Source organism: Microtus oregoni, unplaced genomic scaffold, assembly GCF_018167655.1.
Source record: "Microtus oregoni isolate MIOR12 unplaced genomic scaffold, Mior012 000086F_ref0000336, whole genome shotgun sequence".
NCBI lineage: Eukaryota > Metazoa > Chordata > Mammalia > Rodentia > Cricetidae > Microtus > Microtus oregoni.
This window is the reverse complement of record NW_024544552.1, coordinates 2,490,910-2,511,486: the sequence shown is the minus strand read 5'-3', so window position 1 is coordinate 2,511,486 and position 20,577 is coordinate 2,490,910. Positions and strand designations below refer to the sequence as shown.

Sequence of the window (20,577 nt, the reverse complement as noted above, 5' to 3'; positions counted from 1 at the left end):
CCAGCGTGGGGGCTGAAGGTGGGGGTCACAGTGGCTGGATGGAACCCAAAGCTGGGAAATGAGCGGGAGTGAGTTAGCTGACTGTGGAGATGCCTTGTCCATTGACCCCCAGCACCTGTGAGCTGCATTCCAGGGAGAGCCTCGCTGTAACTTTCTTCTAGACTTTGACCTTGGACAAGATAATCAACTTGGGGTCACTCTGTCCTCAGCCCAACCCAGGAATGAATGCATGCGACCTATAGGCCTCCTATTATCTCAAGGCTTCCTATGTTGGCTTCACGTCTTCCCATGGAGAACCTGAAGGACGCTGGGTCAGCTAAAGCCTGACATTTGCCCACCCTCGCTAGCCAGTCTCAGGGCTGTGGTGTCCCTTGTTCTTCTTCCCCTTTCTGCTTTGGGTACTACCCATCTCTTTCAGAGCAGAAAGCCACAAAACTGTACCTGTGGCTCACATAATGCAGCAGGTTGTAAACAAGGAGCGTTTGTCTTGCAGTCTGATCCTGGAAACACCTACTGTGTGCCAGACACCGTCCGTGCCATAGTTTATAGCCATCGGCCCCGTGGCTCTCAGCCTTATCCTGACACCTCGCTGTGGAAGAGATAGCGTTTTCTTGCTTGCTGCACTGTGAGGGACTGTGGCACAGTTAAGATAGACTGCAGCCTCTGTATAAATCTCCAGGGGTTGGCTGTCATTCTTTATCTCTCCTTCAGGAAGGCTCTGTGGACTGCCAGTGTGAGAGGTGATGTCACCGCAGAGAAAACACAGAATCCACTGATTTTTTTTTTTTAACATCCTTCCCTGATTTAACTATTTAAAGCTGCAAACTGTCAACACACTGCAGTGTTCTGGGATGGGATGTGCCTCAGCACTAATGCTGCCTGGTCCCAGAAGATCCTTACAGAAGTCTAGGAGGTGGATATTACCTGTTATCGCTCCCATTCTATCCCCTTAGGTGTGATAAAGGGCAAGAAACTTAGCCAAGGTCCCATGAAGGAGCAGATATTTAAGTACTAAGGAAACCTGGCTGAAGGTGGAGTTCACTCAGCCTTTGCTGTTACAGGCTCAACCACAAGCGGGGATGTGGAGGGACTGGGGAGTGAATGTAAGGTGGGGTAATGGGGGGATGAGTTCTCCTAAGGCTCCTGTGAAGGCCGAGTAAGCCCAGAACAGAAAGGACTTGCATGGTGAATACTTGTAAAGACCCAGGAAATGGAAGTGAAGGGATAAAGAGTAGACTTGGTGTGCACAGTGGGCTGGGAGATTACTGAAGCCCCCGGCACCGCTGTACTGCTGAGTATGACCACAAAGTGTCAGCTGGCCCTATCTGACTCTCTAGAGTGACTTTTCCAAGGCAGAAAGCAGTGGGGTCTAAGAGACGCTCATTTTCCTTCTGGCTGTGATCTCCAACTATTGGCCTGCAGGCAAGTCTGTGGGCCATATCCTTGATTAATGATTGATGGGGGAGGGCTCAGTCCACGACGTTCTGGGTCTGATAATAGGAAGCAGACTGAATGAGCCATGAAGAGCAAGCCAGTAAACTGTGTTCCCTTATGGCTTCTGCTTCAGTTCCTGCCTCCAGGTCCCTGCCTTGAGTTTCTTGATTCTCCCCAGTGGACTGTGACTTAGGACGTGTAAAACAAATAAATCCTTTTCTTGCCAAGTTGCTTTTGTTGCTGATGTCTTCTTTACACCAACAGAGAGCAAACTAAGCCAAAAACCCTTTTGGGGCTCTAGCATCTTAAGATCTTGTATCATTTTCTGTTTTCTTTTTAGCTTTTGGTCCCTGCTGAGGTCAGTTTCACTCCTGACTTGGCTCTTCTAATTTCCTGGCACCCTTTCAAGCCCTGGAGCCCAGAATGGGTCCCAACCCCGATGCCAGGAGAAACAGCTCCTTTGTACAATGTCCCCTAGGTTGCTTGTCATCTCCCAGTACCCGTTCTTTGTGGCTTTCTGTGTGTATTTTGTAACTGATACTGCAGGAAGAGTCCAGCTACCCGAAACAATCTCCTTGGAGGTCTCTCCATGGTTTGCTCTTTTTATCTCCTCAGAGCTTTGTTCAAATATCACCATTTCTGACCACGCTCCTTAAAACCGCCCGCACCTCCTCAGCCTGCATCCCCCTCCCTTCCTGCTGCCATTTATGACTGTCCGAGAGCCAGTATGTTTTACTTTCTCGTTTTCAGCCTCCGCCCATAGAATCTACACTGCACAGAGGCAGGGTTTTATTGGTTTTTTTTTTTTTTTTTGTTCGTGTAGATCGGTGCTACAGGTGCTGGATAAATATTTGTTGGATGAATAAACGAACGACCTGTTGCACCAGCTGCTTGCTCTCAAATCTCCTTGCCTAGTAAGATAGTGACCAGCCAGCTCAGGGGCACAGCAACCCAACCCATCTGAGCTGGGAACAAGCGCCTTTGTCGGCAAAACCCCAAGAAGCTTTGCACCCTGCTGCCAGAGACGCTGCGTAGTGGATGGAGGGTAGGGGGTGTGTGTGCAATCTGAAGACAAACTGGTGATTTGAGGTGGCGGGGGAGGGGAGAGTGGGGGGGGGTGGAGTGTGGGAGAAGTACCGGAAGAAGACAGCGGAGTCAACTTTCCGTCATTGGCTTTGCCCTCATCCATGAAGCAGAAAGTCACTCTGGAGGTGTAGAGGAAGTAGGCGTGCCCCTTGGTGGCCAATAGGAGGAAGAATTAGAGAAGGGGGACGAGGGATTTCTGAAGCTGCACCCAGTTTGGCTCGCTTCTGAGAACAAGCATAGGTTTGCCCTGTCCCTGTGTGAGTGTGTACCCAGGTGTGTGTGTGAGGACTGACTCAGGGGCCCCAGGTGGGAGGGAGGAATCTACGTGAGGAGACTGTGAGGAATTTGTGTTGAGTGTCTGCCCAGGAGGATAACGGGTGGGTAGAGGTGTCAGTCCTGTGTGCGTAGGCAGCTGTGTGTTTGTCCACCAAGGAGAACAATGGGCGCCATTTCTGCCCCTGTTGCTTTCTGAGAACTTGGCAAAGGGACCAAGGAGCAGTGGAACGGGGAGAGGACTGGGTAATAGGACCCTAGGGAAGGGAACAATAAAGGGCATGGGATTAAATTTGTTGAAGAAAGGCTAAAACAATGAATTAGTAACTGTCTCTGCAAAGAAGTAGGTTTTAGTCCCAGTGGCCAGCGAAGAGGATTACAGAAAAATGCCCCAAAGTTGCATCTAGAGAAATTTAGGTTAGACAAGGAAAAATGATACTCTTGACTCTAAAGGTTATTAGCCTCTGGAATCTCTCAAGGGTCAGAAGGAATGTCTTCAATAAATAGGACAAATCTCATTTCCTAATGGAGGAAAATGGGCAGTTCTGCCTGGGAATGCTCAGATACACTCCCCCCGCCTTTTTATGTGTGTGTTTTTCAACACTTACTGCCTTACTGAGGTTCTGTTGCAGGCCATACAGGGTAAATTATTGATACATGTGGTCCTGAAGGGAAATAACACATGGATGTGAGCCATGCTGATTCTTGAAGTCAGTGACACATACCTTTGAGGAATGCATGCTGGACTCCATGGAAGGACTCTCTTGTCAACTCAATACCCTGAAGAACTCCTGAATGCCATGTGAACAAGAGGTCACCTATATCAGGAATTATCTGCCCCCCTCCCATCTACCCAAGGAAACCTGGGAGCCCATTAGGGAGACTTTTGTAATAATGAGCAGTCACTGGCTTTGTGGTCAGAGGCCCAGTGTGGGTGGGTGGAAGGGCTTTGTCTTCTTTGGAAAGGGCCGGTCAAAGAGGTGTGAGGATGAGAGCAAGGGATCAGCAGGGGCAGACAGGCCAGCATCACTCGAACCTGAAGTGGGCATGGTGAGGTGATAGAAACATTCCCCCAGACACCGGGGCCGTCATTCTGCTTCACTCCACTTTTCGGTAGAATCTGACTTTTTAGTCGGTTTTCTATCAGGCAAGTTGGTTTTCTAGTGACGGTAGCGTGATGATGGGGATGGGGATGATGTTCACTATCGTTTTTGCTACACACTATGCAAGGAACTCAATGGTTTGGATTTATTCCTTCATTGTTTCAAAGAGCAATCCTTGAACTTCTTTTCAAGGTTGCGGCACCTGTCGCCTTCTGGCAGTGGGAGCCCCGCAATTAACAAGACAAGCAATCTCTGCTCGCCTAAAAGCGGTAAGAAAAGTAAGGAGCCAATTATAAAACATGTCTTGTGGCATTGTAAGAGGGTCTAGGCTAGTTCTTGGAGGCACCTTCAAGATGGGTGCCTTGACCCATCATCACCAGCTTTGTCACCATCATTGTCATTGCACCTACCACACCCTGGGCCATATTTCTCTACTAGAAAACCAGTTAAAAAATTGGATCCCACCGTACACCTGGGTGTACGGAAGACGGTACATCTGGAGATGCATGGGTGGCTGGAAGCATATGGGGAGGCCAGGGGTGGTAAGGCTTCCCAGTCATGGTGTGGTAAGATGCAGAGAGGAGGCTGAGCCTAACTGGACTATAGATCTTTGAATTTAGAGATGATGCTAAGAAACATGTTTGAGAAGGGAAGTGAGGATCAGATCATCGGAGGAGCTTAAAGGGAAGTTACTGGATGCTTTTCCGGGAGACAGGGTGTTACATGGTTGGTCTTGAAGTTGTGGCAGTCTTCCTGCCTCTGCCTACCACACGCTGGGATCCAGGTGTTTCCTACCGAATGATGCCGAGCTAGACAACGAAGCTGTAAACTGTGCTTTGTTTAGAAAGTTCTAAGAAGCTGCAAGTAAAGAATGGTCTAAACTAGGAAAAGGATTGCTGTGGTGGTTCAGGCTGAAGTGAGGCCTGGGTTAAGGCCAGGGCAATGAGGATAGAAGAAGATAATGAAGTTGAAAATTGTGACTCTTATTCACAGTAGAACTTGGAGGGGGAGAGGAAGGGCTTAAGAAAGACATTGGTTAGCACGAGTAACTCATGTATGTGCTAGCTGAGAAATCCACGAAGAGAGGGCGCCAACACAGAATGTGAATCGTTCCCATTTTACAGAGGAGGGCACTTAAGCTCACGGAGTAGCAGTAACTACCCAGTGAAACTCATGGACTGACTGAAACCCAAACTCTAGATAGCAGAAGGCCAAGTTACTGTTCTCCCTGTTGTGGGGTTCCCCTGTGAAATGACTGACCCTGAAGAAGGGTTCAGCCCGCAGCTGGCTCGAGCTGTGGTTTTCCTGTGAGTGGAGACAGGGGCCACAGTGGAGGAAGGGAGAGGTCAGGCTTGGCAAGAGGTACAGGAAGTTCAGCTCCGCGGCAGCCACCTCTCTAGTTAAATGGAGATCTGGCTGCTTTGGAGAGGAACGGACAAGAGAGCCTGAGGCGCAGCCTCTGGATCCTGCCTTCTGCAGGTTCCCTGCTCAAGGCAGCCTGACCTTCTTAGACCTCCCTCAGATAGCCCCATTTTTACCACCAACAGACAGAAACCACGGCTACCGGGACAATACCCGAGAGGTGTGCTTTCAGGACACTCGGATGTTTATTGATCCCAAAGGGGTTTGTCACCTCCTGGTAAGGCTTTAATATTTTCCTATCCTTTGGAGAGAACAGAAAAAGCAAAGCTTAGGGAGTGTGAGTGATTTGCCTGGGGTCCTCAGGTTCCCGAGAGCAGACAGCATACATTACACATCTCCCCTCGGCTCCTGGCTCTCAGAAGCAAAAAGTGTTGAAGCCAGAAGGAGCTCAGAGTTCAGGATTTTGAACTGGTGCTGCATGCACTAGAATCCAGGTTTCTAGACTCCTGCCAAACAGCTGATGTTGAAAGCCCAGCACCCCTGGAGCTGGGGCTGGCTATGTACTTCAGGGAACACAGGTTGGTGGATCCTCCTAACCTGACTGACAGAAGCTTCAACTGCTGAACACAGCCCGTTCTCTAAGTGACATCCTCATACTCCAGCACGGGACTCAGTGGGACTCAGTGAGCGATGCAGATGCCAGCCTACTTGCTAGAGCTGAAGACACAGAACCTGGGTGGAGCTTAATTTGCATCTCAGATGGATTCTTCCTTAACTTTTAGGCAGTATATTCTAGAAGACTGGAAAAAGTTTCTCTAACAAGAAAACTGAGGTCTCGGAAGAGCTCTGGCCTGAGCCAGGAACAGTTGTTGTCCCTACCCCCTCAACCCTAGCTCTGTTTGGTGACTGTGGTGGGGTTGCCAGGGGAACCAGCCTGTGCAACTTCCTGGCTTTGGCGTTTTCCCCCCTCCTTGGCCTTATCTCAGCATCCGCCACCCAGTCCAGGGCTGTGTACTGGTCACGTAGAAGGGGAAGCTGGTGCCAGGCATGTATGTCCAGGACTCCCAGGGAACATTGGCCCAAGTACTGAATGGGTTGGAGGGTAGAGGCGTGAAGTTCAAGAAGTCTGGGAGGGTGGGTAGGGGCACCATTTCATTAATGTCTTTCTCTACGGTCTGGGTGGTACCTGCCAAATTGTGGTGTGGGGGAGGGTGGTGGTGACTCAAAAGAATCTGTCTCCACCTAACTGATGTCTCAACTCATCTTCATCATCCCCTATGGTGTGTGCTCTTCTCTCTCCTCTCTAGACCCAAAGTCTCCAGCACTTAAGGACCCCATTTCCACCCCAACACTGACATCTTTGTCTCCCCAGTTCTAGGGACTTCTTTCTGTTTGGTTCCAGATTGCTTCCTGTGTTTTATGTCAGCCCTCCTCTCTCCCTGCCTTGGCTGGGTCTCTTGGGCAGTCGTTAAGAACAGGAAAGAGAAGGGGAGTTTTGAAGACAGATGGGGAGCAGTTAGCAGTTTAAGGAAAGTAATTTGCGCATCTAAGCGCTTATTTATGTTTTGAGCCTTACTTTGATTTCAAAAGAATTTAGGGTGGTTTGGAGAATTTAAGTGTTCCAGGAAAGGGGATGGTGACGCAGCTCCCAAGCTTTGTGCAGCTTAGTAGAGAGGGTAAGGTCCATTTCTGAGTCCTGATGTTTGTACTACATTAAGGACAAGGACTTTCCCCCCTACTGCCCCCGCATGTGGGGGGGCTGGGGAAGAAAAGACTGCAAACTGAGTTTTGAGCAGTCTTATCTTCATATCCCGCCCCCTTGGGTGGGGGCTGTTATCCTTTCCCCAGAGGAAACCAGGCCCAGACCAGGGTCAAGCCTTGGGAGGCTCTCAAATGACTGTTGTCCTTTTCCATTCTGTTCCCCCAGGGAACGCAGCATGGGAGAGCTTCCTCCAGGCCCGCTAAGATGGGATTTTGGCTGGGAACCAGACTTAGAAGAAACAGCTTTACTGAGGACCAAATGGATACCCTTAAAATGGGGTGATATGATGGGACAGGTCCAGGGGATGGAGAGGACTCCTGGCCTCAGGAATGCCTAGGTCTGAGTATAGGGGTTCAGAAAGACCATGCTGCAGAGCCCTGTGCAGGGAGCACAAACCCCTCTACGGGAAAGTGGAGTCCCCTTGCATTCACTGCGCATGCCCAGCTAACCCCATCCTATTTCCTTTCTTGTCTAGCTTCAGCGTGTGTCACCCTAGTGCTGGAAGGCCAGGTTCCTCCATGCCTTTCAGAGGGGCCAGAGGAAGGGGAGGACAGAGAGTAGCACAGCCTTGCTCCGAGACAGGAGATACGCTTCAGTGAGAAGGCAGACTTTATTTTAATAGCTCCCCTAGACCAGGTCTTCCAGGCTCCTCCAACTAAATATGCTTACTCATCATAGAGTCAAACTTCCTGTGCCTCCTGCCTCAGGCAGTGTGGGGAGCATCTCAAGGGCCCGCGGGGTGACTGGCTAGGCACCCTTTAAGGCTTGGAGGGATGAGTAGGCTGTTCCAGGTACAAGTCCCAACTGACAGGCTGTGCCCCAGCCCCTTGCCTTGGCTTCTCTCCTGGATCCTGATCCCTGGCTAGTGACCCAGGCCTTAATCTGGGACTTCCCAGGGAGTGGTGTACTTCCCTCTTCTTCTAACTACTTAGCCTCTTACCCCTTCTCTTAGCTCTCACCTCTGGGCTTGCTGGACGGTGAGGACATGATGAAAATGGGACAGAGCGGAGGAGGGTGAGAGGTTTGCTTATGGGGGAAGGTAGAAGGGAAAAGACTCTGAAGATGTGTGAGTAGAAATAGCTGGAAGAAGAAGAAAAGGATGTGGGAGGATGAGTGGGCAGGGATGATGGAGGGAGGTAACCGCTTGAAGCCTCACCAGATAAGGATAGGGTTCTGCTGTGCTTTGGGCCAAGTTTTGCTGAGAAAAAAAAAAAAGTTCTTGGTTTTGTGAGGCTTATGTAGTTTTGGAAGCTCCAATTGAGATAAGCAACACAAAATTATTAATCCAAAATTAAATACAGAAACAAACACTTGGAATAATAAACAAAGCTGGAGTAATTTTTAAAGTTTTTGAACATTCTGGAAAATGTCACTGTTGTTCTTTTTTTAAAAATGCTGCAAGATCCCCGCGGCAGTAGGCAGCAGAAATGCTATAGGTCCCAAATGGTGGTAGCGGGCCATGTGGTGGCAGGCAGCAGGCTCTGGGAGCAGCCAGTCCCAGGCAGAAATGGCTGCTGGTCCCAGAGCAGTGGTCGCGGGCCATGTGGCAGCAGGCAGTGGGCCCCAGGCAGAGACGGCTGCTGGTCCCCGAGTAATGGCTGGTTCCAGGCAGGGAGACACATGGCGGGCGGGCAGAAGACAGAAACATGGATAGACACGACATGCAGGGTGAGGTTGAATGTTTATTCAGGGGGTTATGGAGGAGGAAGGGTGAAGGGGGGGACAGAGAGAGAGGGAGAGAGAGAGAGAAGAGGAGAAAGAGACAGAGAAGGGGGGAAGCAGAGAAGTGGGGAGGGAGGCAGAAGCGAAGCTGCCTCTCTGAGAGGAAGATGGAAAAAAGAGAGAGAGCTCAGGCTGGAAGCTGAAGATCAGCCTGCCTCAGCGGATGGGGAGGGGAATGGGTGTGGCTTGTCTCTTAAAGGGACCAAAACCATAACATTCCCAGGTCTTCCTAATAATAAAAAGCACGCAGCGTGCACGTCAAGGAAGCAGAAAAGGAAGGGCCCAAGATGGAGGCAGGCAGGTCAGAGGTAATGGAATTGGGCGTGGCTTGCCCCTTAAAGCGACAGGAAAGCACAACAGTCACAAAAAAAATCTCCATTCCTAGAGGAGCAATATGCTTTGTGAATGGCTTTTGGCCCCACCTCTTGGTCTCTACATAGGATAATGGTTTCACAGCCTGAGTACAACACAACCTTTCCTGGGATGTGGATTGATCAACACTTTTATTATTATTGATAGATTAGAATGGTTCACTTCACAGTTTGTTGTAGGCGAAATTATGTTGGTTTTTATTGTTGTTGTCAAATTTGGGGAAATTTGTATTAAATTTCTTTCTTATAGAAGCTGTAGGATTTCAGAGCATTGTTCAGTAATTAATCTTAAGTGTTCTTTGAATTGATGATACTCATTAATCAGATTGTCGCTGGTCCTCCTCTTGCTGTGCTAATATGGGTTTCATGCATTCTCTATCAATGTCAACGCTTTGTATTAAATCAACAAGGAATTTAACATTCTCCCAATGTTTGTGTCATTTCCTTTGTCTTGTTAAATGGATTACTACACACCCTAAATTTAGTCTTCTTATTCCTCCAAATTTCATCTGTTCCTCTTTTGGAATTACCCCCTTTTGGGTATAATTTAAAAATTGTTTTAATTTGCTTCTCAATTTCAAAGTAATTCCTACTGATTTCAGGGATTGTTTTTTCTATTTCTGTTTCATGAGCTGTCCATTTTATGTTCATTTAAATGTATTCAAATACATACACTCAATGATGTAAGAAGAAAATATATCGTCCATACATATCAAAATCAGAAATCTTTTAAATTTGACTTGCATAATTGACACCTTGAAAAGTAGGCTGCTGGAGATTTAGGTCAGTGGTAGAGCAGTTTCCTGGGATGCCTGAGGCCCTGAGTTAGAGCCTCAGTTTAAGGAGATTGCATAGTGGGTAAAAGGCAAAAGCTTGATGTCCTGGTCTTGATCTCTGGATGTTGTAGCCAGCGTTGGCATTCATTGTACTCTTATATGGAGATGGGAGGCAGAGACGGGAATCATGCCACCCCACCCCACCCCACCCCTGCCCAAACACGTGTGTGTGTGTGTGTGTGCCACAAATATATAAATAGACAAAAATATCAGTCCAGATGGAATGTTCTCATCAACCCCTTCCCCTTAGGGCACAGGGGACTATGCAGAAGAGCAGACTGAAAGATCATAAGAGCCAGAGGTGATGGGTGACACCAGGGAACAATGTCTTCCAGACACAACAGGACTGACGCACGCATGAACTCACACTAAGGAAACAGTGTCTTCCAGACACAACAGGACTGACGCACACATGAACTCACACCAAGGAAACAGTGTCTTCCAGACACAACAGGACTGACGCACGCATGAACTCACACCAAGGAAACAGTGTCTTCCAGACACAACAGGACTGACGCACGTATGAGCTCCCACCAAGAAAAGAATATATTCCAGACACAACAGCACTGACGCAGTACGAACCCATGGAGACTGTGGCAGTGAACACAGGATCTGCACAGGTCCAAGCCAAGTGTGGGAAGAGGACATGAACTCCCATCCTTAACTAAGAAGCTATCTCCAGTTGACCGCCGGTCATAAAGGAACAATTATTTTCTCCATTAGAGTCTCATTGGGCATACAGATCACTCGGAAGGCCAGGCCCCAGGTCCAGCACTAGATGGCCAACACAAAATGAACTCAATGACATTTTTTGTTTTGTTTTTTTTTTGGTCTCATATTTGGACATTTTACCTCCTTGCTGGTCTTTTGCTTGCATGTTATGGTTTCTGATTTTTGTTTGTTGGTTTGTTTTGTTTTTGTTTTGAGATAGGGTTTCTCTGTGTAACAATCCTGGCTGTTCTGGAATTCATGAATTCTGGAATCCAGAATGGTCTCAAACTCATAGAGACCTACCTGCCCTTGTCTCTGCCTCTCAAGTGCTGGGATTAAAGGTGTGTGTCACTATCACCCAGCTGAGTTTTGTTATTTATTTATTTATTTTTTTAGTGTGTGTGTACATGAGTGTTTCTCATGCTTTTTCTTTCTTCCTTTTTTATTTTATTTATTTATTTATTATATTTACTTGTTTTCTAACGAGAGAGAGAAATAAAGTGTGGAGTTGGAAGGGTGGTGGGAAGTGGGAAGGATCTGGGAGGAGTGAGAGAGGGAAAACTCTCATCAGGATATATTTTATTAAAAATTATTTTCAAGAAAAAAAGAAGCTCCAAATTAAAATATAAATAAATTCCAACAGGGTTTAAAGCAGCCTATTCAATGATTCAGTATTTTCAATTAATTTTATTTTATTTTTCAAATCTTTGGAAGTATATTGCAAGGTATGGAGAAATAGGTCTGTGATTAGGAGTACTGACTGCTCTTCCTGAGGACCCAGGTTTGATTCCCAGCACCCACAGAGCAGATCGTAACTCTAGTTCCAGGAGATCCAATGCCATCTTCTGGCCCCCAGGGCTACTGCAGGCGTGTATTGCACAAACAATCATATAATACTCATGCACGTGAAAATAAATAAGAAAAGTCTTCAAAAAATTTTAAGAAGAAAATATGTCAGAGAGTCCTTAAAATATCCTTGCTGTATTTCACGGTGTGGTAGGCAGAATGAAACACACCTTTCTGACACACTGCCCAGCTGTCCAACTCTTTATCCCCACAACTTGTGAATACTAACTTTCATGGCAAAAGAAGTTTTGCAGAAATGATGAAGTTAGGGAGCCTGAGATGGGGGTGATCTTCACTGGTTTTGGGTGGACAGCGTCCTGAAAACCTTTCCCCAGAAGAGGGAGGTGTGACTTGCAGAATTTCTGGAAACAGTCAACAATGTTGCCTTTGTGGAGAGTGGAAGGGGTCATGGGCCAAGGGAAAGGGGCAGCCTTAGAAACACCAGAACCTTTAAGAGGAAGGCATCCCTATTGATACTTTGATTTTAGCCCAGTGAAACCCACATCAAACTAAGACTGTAATAAATTCGTGGTTATTTAAACTACTAAATTCATAGTGATTTGTTACAGCAGCTGTGGAAAACTAATACGCAGGACTTAGGTAGTTTTAAAATGAGAACACTGCCTGCCTTATTATGTGTGGGAAAATCCGGGTGACAGGTGTATTTCAGGAACTGTAATAAGGAAATGCAAAGAGAAAACATCAGCGAAGGAGAAACACAAGTAGCCAAGTGCCCTGAGGGCAGCTTTTCTCTAATGAACCATATGATGTACATATAACGATATATGTTATATTGTTGTGTCTCTTTTTAGACACAAAGAACTTTGGTTTTTACTAGAAATTAATATAAGTGGAATCCCCACTTAACATTTTGTCCTATTTTTACTTGTGTGTGTGTGGTGTGTATGCATGTATGTATGCTTGCATGTGTGTTCAGTTCCATTGTATAAGTGTGCATGCATGTGCTTGCATATGTGTTCAGATATATTGCATGAGTGTGCATGCATGTGTGTATGTGTGCTTACATAGGTGTTCAGATACACTGCATGAGTGTGCATGCATGTGTGTATGTGTGCTTACATATGTGTTCAGATACACTGCATGAGTGTGCATGCATGTGTGTATGTGTGCTTACATATGTGTTCAGATACACTGCATGAGTGTGCATGCGCGCATGTGTGTGCTTACATATGTGTTCAGATACACTGCATGAGTGTGCATGCCTGTGTGTATGTGTGCTTACATATGTGTTCAGATACACTGCGTGAGTGTGCATGCGTGCAGAGACTGGAGGTTGGTGTTGGTTATCCTCCTCAGTCTCTCCTTTTTATATAGTGAAGCAAGGTCTCTCACTTAAACCCAGAACTTGCTGATTCTGTTAATCTAGGAAGCCATCTTGCTCTGAGAGCCCATCTCTGCCTCCTGAGATTAGGGACTGTCATACCTGCCCTGCCCATCAGGAATTTATGTGGATTTTCAGGAACTGAACTCTGCTCTTCAGGCTTGTGTGGCACCGTTTTATCCAATGATCCAGCTTCCCATGCCCATGTTTACGGCTTTACAGCACTGATGGTTTAGAGGAATAGTTTTCACAGACTGGCTTCTGGCTTTGTTCATTCCCAACCTTGCCCCCCCCACCCCATTTTTGGATTGTTGCATCAGGCCTCACAACACAACCATATGGAGACTATGGCTGATAACTTGCAGCCTGGATGTCCAATAGGTTGACTTAGTAGCCTGGTGGGAGGAGCGTTCTAGGAAGCTTTCCTATTAAAGGAGAGTCTTAACTGTACATGCAAGTGATGGAAACCACACCATCATGTGTCATGGAATCCAGAATAAATGTTTCTTTAAATCAACTGACGTTGCACAAATACATGAATAAGCAGACGTATTGCTCAGGGCTTTGCTATGAGCCTTAAGCGCCTGGAGCAAGGCACTGTTCACTGTGAGGCACATTCAGAGGCAACACTGGGGCGTGATTTCCTTAGGGCGCACTCTGTCACCACCCCTCCCTGCCTTTACACCTTCCCTTTAGCTGGCAGTCTGAGTCGTGAAAGGAACACATGCCTTGTTTTGCAGTAGCGTCTCTCGGCCTGACTTTCATCTTTGGTGGTGGTGGGGGCTAATAGCTACCTCAGGGAGGTGTGGTTACTAATTGGATTCCAAAGGAGATAAGAGTGGAAGAATCCAGGGAATGAACGCTGCAGCTTTTTGGATTAAGCAGCAGCAGAGGCAGCAGCAGCAGTGGGTAGAATTGGTGGGTGGTGGTGGAAGAGGAGGAGGAGAAGGAGGTGGTGGAAGTGGTGGGGGTGGAAGTGGTGGAGGTGGGGGTGGGGGGTGGGTGGGTAGTTGGCCCTGTCTTCCTTCCTCCACTCCCCAGGGCTTGTCAACAGTTTTCCGATGCTTAGGTTGGATTAAGGGTCAGAGTTTGGAGGGAGATTTGGAGGCTTGGAGAGAGACCCAGAGCTCAGAAAATAAAACTCTGAGAAACAAACAAACAAAAAGCAAAGCAAAACAAAAAAGCCCTCACCTGGTTGGTGGGCGATTTTGTGAGGTGTGGGGCATGCAGGATCCCAGGTCAACTCAGTTCCGTCCTGCAGATGACGAGGCATGGGGGAACAAGACCAAACTGGGTGAATCTTAAGCTCCTGAAAACATTCACAGTAGGTGAAAGGCAGGCCGCCTACGCCGGAGCTATGGGTTTTGACGCGGTTTAGGTAGGACTTACGTATTTATTGGATGGAGCGTGCTATAATGTTGCCGAGGCAGGTTTTGAACTTCCTGTCTCAGACTCCTGTGGTTTCAGTAAACTCTCCACGGATCTCAGAGCTCGTGAGACTACCTACACGTCTTCAGGGCTAGGTCGTTCCTTGGTCTAGTCAGAGTCCCTCCTACTGTGAAATTTGTTTGGTTTAATGCTGCTCGCTTCTCAGCAGCCTGAACTCTCATCAGGTTTGGTTTGGCTCCTCCTGGAAACCCGTAGCAGTAACCATGGTAACCTAGGGTGGGTGGAAGGGTCTGTGAGGGAAAACCACTATCCGCCTGGCTGTTGGGCTCCGTTATAGTTGAGCCCTCCTGGGCCCATGGAAAGTAGGTCCTTTAAAGTTTGAGCCTGACTTAAACTGAAGGAAAGCCAAAGTGGACGTTAGGGGCGTATCCAAGGGTCTCAACGTTCAAGAGCCTCATTCCTGATCCTCTGTAGGGCTGGAAAAGCTTGAGGGAAAGGGTTCCTGCTTTTAAACTACCTTGTGACTGTCCCAGGAATTGGAAGGGGCGGGACAGGGGGCAGGGCTAAACCGCGAACTGCGGGTTCTTGGTTGCTAGGGTAACGCGTCAGCTCCCGCGGAGCTGGTGAAAGCGCCTGCAGCTGAAGCGGTGGCCGAGATGGTGAGGCTCTGAGGCTATAGTTCCTGAGTCCTGAAGTGGATTGGGAAAGCTGGGGATTTCTCTGAGAGGCTGGGGAGGACAGGAAGTTCTGGGAGGGAGGACAGGACCACAGTGGAAACCGAGTAAAGGAAGTCCAGAGGCGGATTCAAGAGACTTACTGGCTGGCAACCTCGGGTGGGGTTGAACAGGGGGTGTGCTGCATCTTTCCCCGTCCATTGGGCTGGGTCCTTTGGGTTGTGGGATGTGATGTGGAGAAAAGCTCCGACAAGAAGGCCAGATGATGGGCTCGGCGACCCACTATGCGGCTCATCAGTGATCACAGGAAAGGCACCCAAATGTTCCAGAAGAGCCTCGGCTCTCGCTTGTGTGAGAATGGTTTAGGATCATTCGGTGGGCACGCCGTAAGCATTTGTGAATGAATGAATAGGTTGCTGAGTAAATGAACGAACGAACAGATGAATGAGTGTCGAGGTTTACAAAGTCCTGGGGAATGATGGGGATAAGCCGGACAGTCCTGAGATTCCTTGAGCTGCCATGGCCGTAGATTGAGAAGACCAGCGAGACCTGGTAGGAGCCATGAAAGCCTGGGCCTGAGCGTGTTGGTTCTGAGGGGTTAAGGGGAGGCTGCGGACAGGTGTTAGAGCATACAGTTACTGGAACTTACTTAGAACGTCTGGCAACCTGGGTGGCTAAGTGGGGTAATTGTGTTGTATTTGTGGACACACTTTAGGCTCAGAGGCTGCCTTGCTTTTGTGGATTTCAGAAGAAGCTGGTTTATTATGAAGGAAGTAAGTCTTCAAGTTGCCAACTTTTGGGGACCCTCCAAAATGGAGCGATGGGGATCCCTTTCAGCCTTTCAGTTGTACATTTTATTTGATGTCTCCTCTCAGCTCAACAGTGTGTGTGTGTGTGTGTGTGTGTGTGTGTGTGTGTGTGTGAGTGTGAGATGACCTGACATCGTGCCTGATATCTAAGGACAAGTGCTAGATGTTAACTCGTGGCTCCTGTTTTAAAAGTATCCTTTCCCCAAGTATTCATGAATCAGTAAGTTCCAACTGGACTAGCTAGACACGTGGGCTGCATAGCTCCCAAAGCCCAGAGATTCCCACCCAAAGACCATTCGGGACAAAGTTCTGGCTGAGTTACTTGACCTTTATAAAATTCTTTAGATAGGAATGGGTATAGAGATATGTTGGGAAGATAATGGGTTAGAATAATCCCCAGCACGCCAAGTGTGCGCATGAGTGAGTGTGTGTGTCTATAGTGCTACTCACAAAAGTTTTTTTTTGTTGTTGTTGTTGTTTTGTGGGTTTTTTTTTTTTTTGAGAGCATGGAGGAATGAGAAGAGGTGGTGGCAGGGAGAATCATAGACAGGCTATTAATCACTTCAAAAGAAAATAATTGATATCATCCTCTAGAGGGAGGGGCAGGAGCCTCAGTGCCAACTCTGCTGTAATGTTTAGGCGATCCTCCGCAGATGGGCAATCTTGTCCACTTAAAAATAGAGGACAATCGGCTGGATCACTCAGTGTGGAAAGCAAGGGGCCTGATGTGTGTGGGAGTTCTTCCTTCCTTAGTAGCCAAGTCTATGGAAAAGGATCTGAAGTCTAACTTTGCCAGCCCCTGTTGTCTGTCTGTAAGAGGAACTAGCTCTCAGAGTAGAAAGGACATCTAAGAATGAGTCTGTCTTTGTCTTTGTTCAGTTGACAGGTGTTGGACTTACGTCAGGGAAACTCCACACCAACCCATTCCAGTCCCTGCTAGCACTGGCTTGCTGAATTTAAGCCGAATACCCCAGATCCCACCATCTATATAAACAAAACTGAGTTCATGTTTTAGGGGTTGCACTATCTCGCCTTCAAAATCAGGTGCCTGTCCCACAGTTATACTTGGTTTTCACCTAGGAAGATTATTATTATTATTATTATTTTGGATTTTTCGAGACAGGGTTTCTCTATAGCTTTTGGTTCCTATCCTGGAACTAGCTCTGGCCTCGAACTCACAGAGATCCGCCTGCCTCTGCCTCCTGAGTGCTGGGATTAAAGGCGTGCGCCACCACCGCCCGGCCTAGGAAGATTATTTTGCTATTGTTTTTATTTTATTGTTAGGTTTCTTGATCATTAAATAGTTACCTACTCGTTGCAGAAAATTACTCAATAAGAGAAACAGCTTCAGGTGGTAATATCCACCTGAAGTGCAGGCGGGAGGGGGGCAGAATCACAGATGTGCGATGCTATGCTTGGCTTTTACCTGAGCATCAGAGAGCCAAACTCAGGCCCTCACGCTTTTGTGCAACAAGCATTTTGCAACTAAGCCAGCCCTCTCTACCAATATTTCCACAGGAGTACTTACATATTTCTTAGAATGTATTTTTCGTCAATAAAATTTTGACAGTTTTATAGTTATATAATGAGGTTTAGTCATTTCACGCCCCCTCCCCCATTCCTCTCACATCTTCCTCCCTATCTTATCGAAAAAGACATGTTTCTTAAAGACTTCATATAATGTGGGAGTCCCCTCTGTGTGCTGTGATTACTATTAATGAATAAAGAAACTGCCTTGGCCTGTTGATAGGGCAGAACTTAGGTAGGTGGTGGGGGAAATAAATGGCATGCTGGGAGAAAGGAAGGCAGAGTCAGGGGGACACCATGGATCCTTCGCCGGAGATAGACATGCTGGAATTTTGCTAGTAGGCCACGACCTTGTGGTAATATACAGATTAATAGAAATGGGTTAAATTAAGATGTAGGAGTTAACCAATAAGAAGCTAGAGCTAATGGGTCAAGCAGTGATTTATTGAATACAGTTTCTGTGTGATTATTTCGGTTCTGGGCTGCCGGGATGAACAAGAGGCTTGTCCCATGCAACATTCGTATATTATGGAGATCTCCCTATTTAAACTCTGTCCTTTTGACTTAATCTCTCTGCCTCAGCGGCTCCATTAGTGCACCCTTGTTTGGAACAGATTCTCATGCTCCTGGGACGAGATGGTTTACAAATAGAAAGGGGCTGCTGGATTACCACAATCAGCATATTAATGCAGGGCCTGTATGTTTATCTGTTTCCTGATCAATCTTTGTCTTCCCCATCGCTACCCCCCCCCCCCCCCCCCGCCACCACCACTTCTCAGCTGTTGGCAGCTGGAGCCAACTGCTTTTCCTTCCAACACTGTCTCTTTCCAAGCAGGGGCAGGCAGCTCCTGCCTAGCCACAGCTCGGAGTTGTGGGGATATTTATTTGGTCACGCAAGAAATAAAACCAACCCTTTACCTCCTAAGAGGACCACTTGGCTACTGCCTCCAGACCAGAGGGATCCAACTTTCCATTTCTGCTTGGTTCTTCATTTTTTTTTCCTAGTGTGTTTACACAGTGACCTCCCTAGTTCTTGTTACTCTTGGCAAAATTGGTTATTCTAGCCCTGGGGTAAGGTTTGTGGCTTCAAAGTCAGCGGTTCTTAAATGAGGGTTTTTTAGATACCCAACACTAGTGCTCATAGCTTCCCCTGGGCCTGCTCAGTGGCTATTTTTTCTGTGGTCATTTGCTTTCCTTCCTCTGTTCCGACTTCTAGGTTCAGCCAGTGGATTATTTCCTGTGGTGACTTCCTCCAACCTGGGTACCAAGGACACAGGAAAGGGGAGACAGTCCCTGCCTTGAGGGACCTATAGTCTGGTGCACAATGCCACACACAAGGAGCCCTTGAAAAGAAACAGGAAAACAGATGCGAAAACAATAATAATACTTTCCATCTGTACTCCGGAGCCCTTTCATATACATTATTATCCACAGTGCAGACCGCATACGTGACCTGGAAAACGTGGAATGGCGGAGTGGCTTGGAGTCAGACAAGCATTTCCCAGAGACACCCGTCTCAGTCTGGTCTAGACTCCTTGCGAGGTCACTGTTTAATATCCTTCCTTGTTTTGCATCACATGTAAGTTGGGTTCCTACTCTGTGCCAGGTCCTGCACTTTTTCCTTAATCACATAGAGAACTTAAACCCCACCCTTTGTTATCCTTCCTCCCTCCCCCACCATGCTTAGCCTATCTCCTGAAGTTTCTGTTCATTTCTCTTGTTCTATTTTCAGTGGAAATGGGAGCATGTTCCTCATTGCCACCAATTAACAGCCAGAGGCTGCTATGTGACATCTTTGGGGCTGCCATATATATATTTGAGATAGGGTTTCTCTGTGTAACAGTTCTGGCTGTCCTGGAACTCGCTTTGAAGACCAGGTTGGCCTTGAACTCATTGAGATCCACCTGCCTCTGCCTCCCAAGTTCTGGGCATGCACCACCATTACCTGGCTGGGGCTACCATATTTACCTTTCAATAAATCCAAGCTTGTCTGTTCTGCTGTCATGAAAACATAAAGGGGGTGGGGGGGCTCCCTCTGTAAGCCTATGCTAGCGGTGCCAGGCAGTGAGGCGAAGGCACACCCAGCTGTTCTCATTGTTTGGTAGAGAGCCAGCCAGAGAATGATTGCCCAGTTTAGGGTAAAACCCTGACGCAGGTGCTACAGGGACTGGAAGGCGGACTTATTGGTAACGGCAGCTCACTGAGGGCTTGTAAAACACTGGCCAGTGTTTAGTGAGCTGAACTGGACTGCGAAGTCCACGTCTCTGTTTACTCCATCCCCCTGGTGGCTTCTGATTCCCAGACTTGGAGGGACTCAGTGTGTCTAGACCATTTCCCCAAGATATCTCAGCTTACAGCGCTTTGTCGAGGCGGGTGTGGGCTCCTCCAAAGTAATGTATGAATCAGCCTTAGATTAAGGCTACCGTTATCCAGAAGTCCTTGCCGAACCGGCTTCCTGGATGCAGATAGCTACTCTTAGGGGCCGAGCCAAAGCTGGACTGACCGCTGGGACTGGAGGTTGTGATTAGCTGGGCTCTTGGGTGTAAGCAGCAGAATGAGAACTCTTGTTTAAGTAGGATGGAACACCCTGAGAGGATTTAGGAAAGCCCGCTGATTTTGCTCCAGCGGGAAGCCAGGTTTGGAAAATAGGAACAGAGGGTGCCTCTTCAGCTGTAACCAAGGCCAAAATCAAGACCGGGAACTGCTCTGGCGCGTGCTCCCCAGCAGTGCTAGCTTTGCGTGCTGGTGGTGTCCTTATCAGCGTCGCCCCAGATGCTGACTGTGGCTGCTCTCGCCATGCGTGTCAGAAAGGCTTTGCTTGTTCTGGGCCTTGCATCACCGGTTCTCTAGCCACTGTCAGGTCGGGGGCATCTTCTTGGCTCAGCTTAGGTCCCCTGTTTGACTAGGAAGGCATACAGGATGTGTGCAGCTTTTGTTGTTGGGAATGAGCTTTGTCTCTCACAGTTGTTAGTGGGTGGGTGTGTGCCTGGGGGGGGGGGGAGTGTCGGGAAATCTGCCAAACATAGGACGCTATGGGCACATTGAATGGTATGGTGTATATTACAATGTGGTTAATTTTGTCTGATTGTAGTGGGTAATCAATCATCGTTTATCCACTACCTAAAGTTTGTCAGTCATCACAGGCTGAGCCGTGACCCAATGAATGTCTACATCTTTTATTTCCTTTTGTGGTATGTCCTTAGTGAAGGGGGCCTAGAGCTTGGCTGAGAAGACGGTAGTGAAGAGGGCACGTGCAGCCGCCTCTCAAGGCCATTCTTGTGGGAATTGCCACAGCGGGGCAGGCAATGGGGTACAGTGTTACTCTATTCC

The 20,577-nt window shown here is 47.7% G+C and overlaps 1 protein-coding gene across 1 annotated transcript in view; it reads left to right on the top strand.

Annotated features, from left to right (window-relative positions):
* Positions 1-5,147: 5,147 nt before the first annotated feature.
* Positions 5,148-20,577, top strand: part of Cfap45 (cilia and flagella associated protein 45) — a 33,607-nt gene continuing 18,177 nt past the window's right edge. Inside the window, exons 1-3 of the mRNA XM_041643448.1 lie at positions 5,148-5,203; positions 5,376-5,535; positions 14,834-14,896. Of these exons, the coding sequence (XP_041499382.1) occupies positions 5,148-5,203; positions 5,376-5,535; positions 14,834-14,896 (279 nt within the window). The remainder of the gene's footprint in view (positions 5,204-5,375; positions 5,536-14,833; positions 14,897-20,577) is intronic.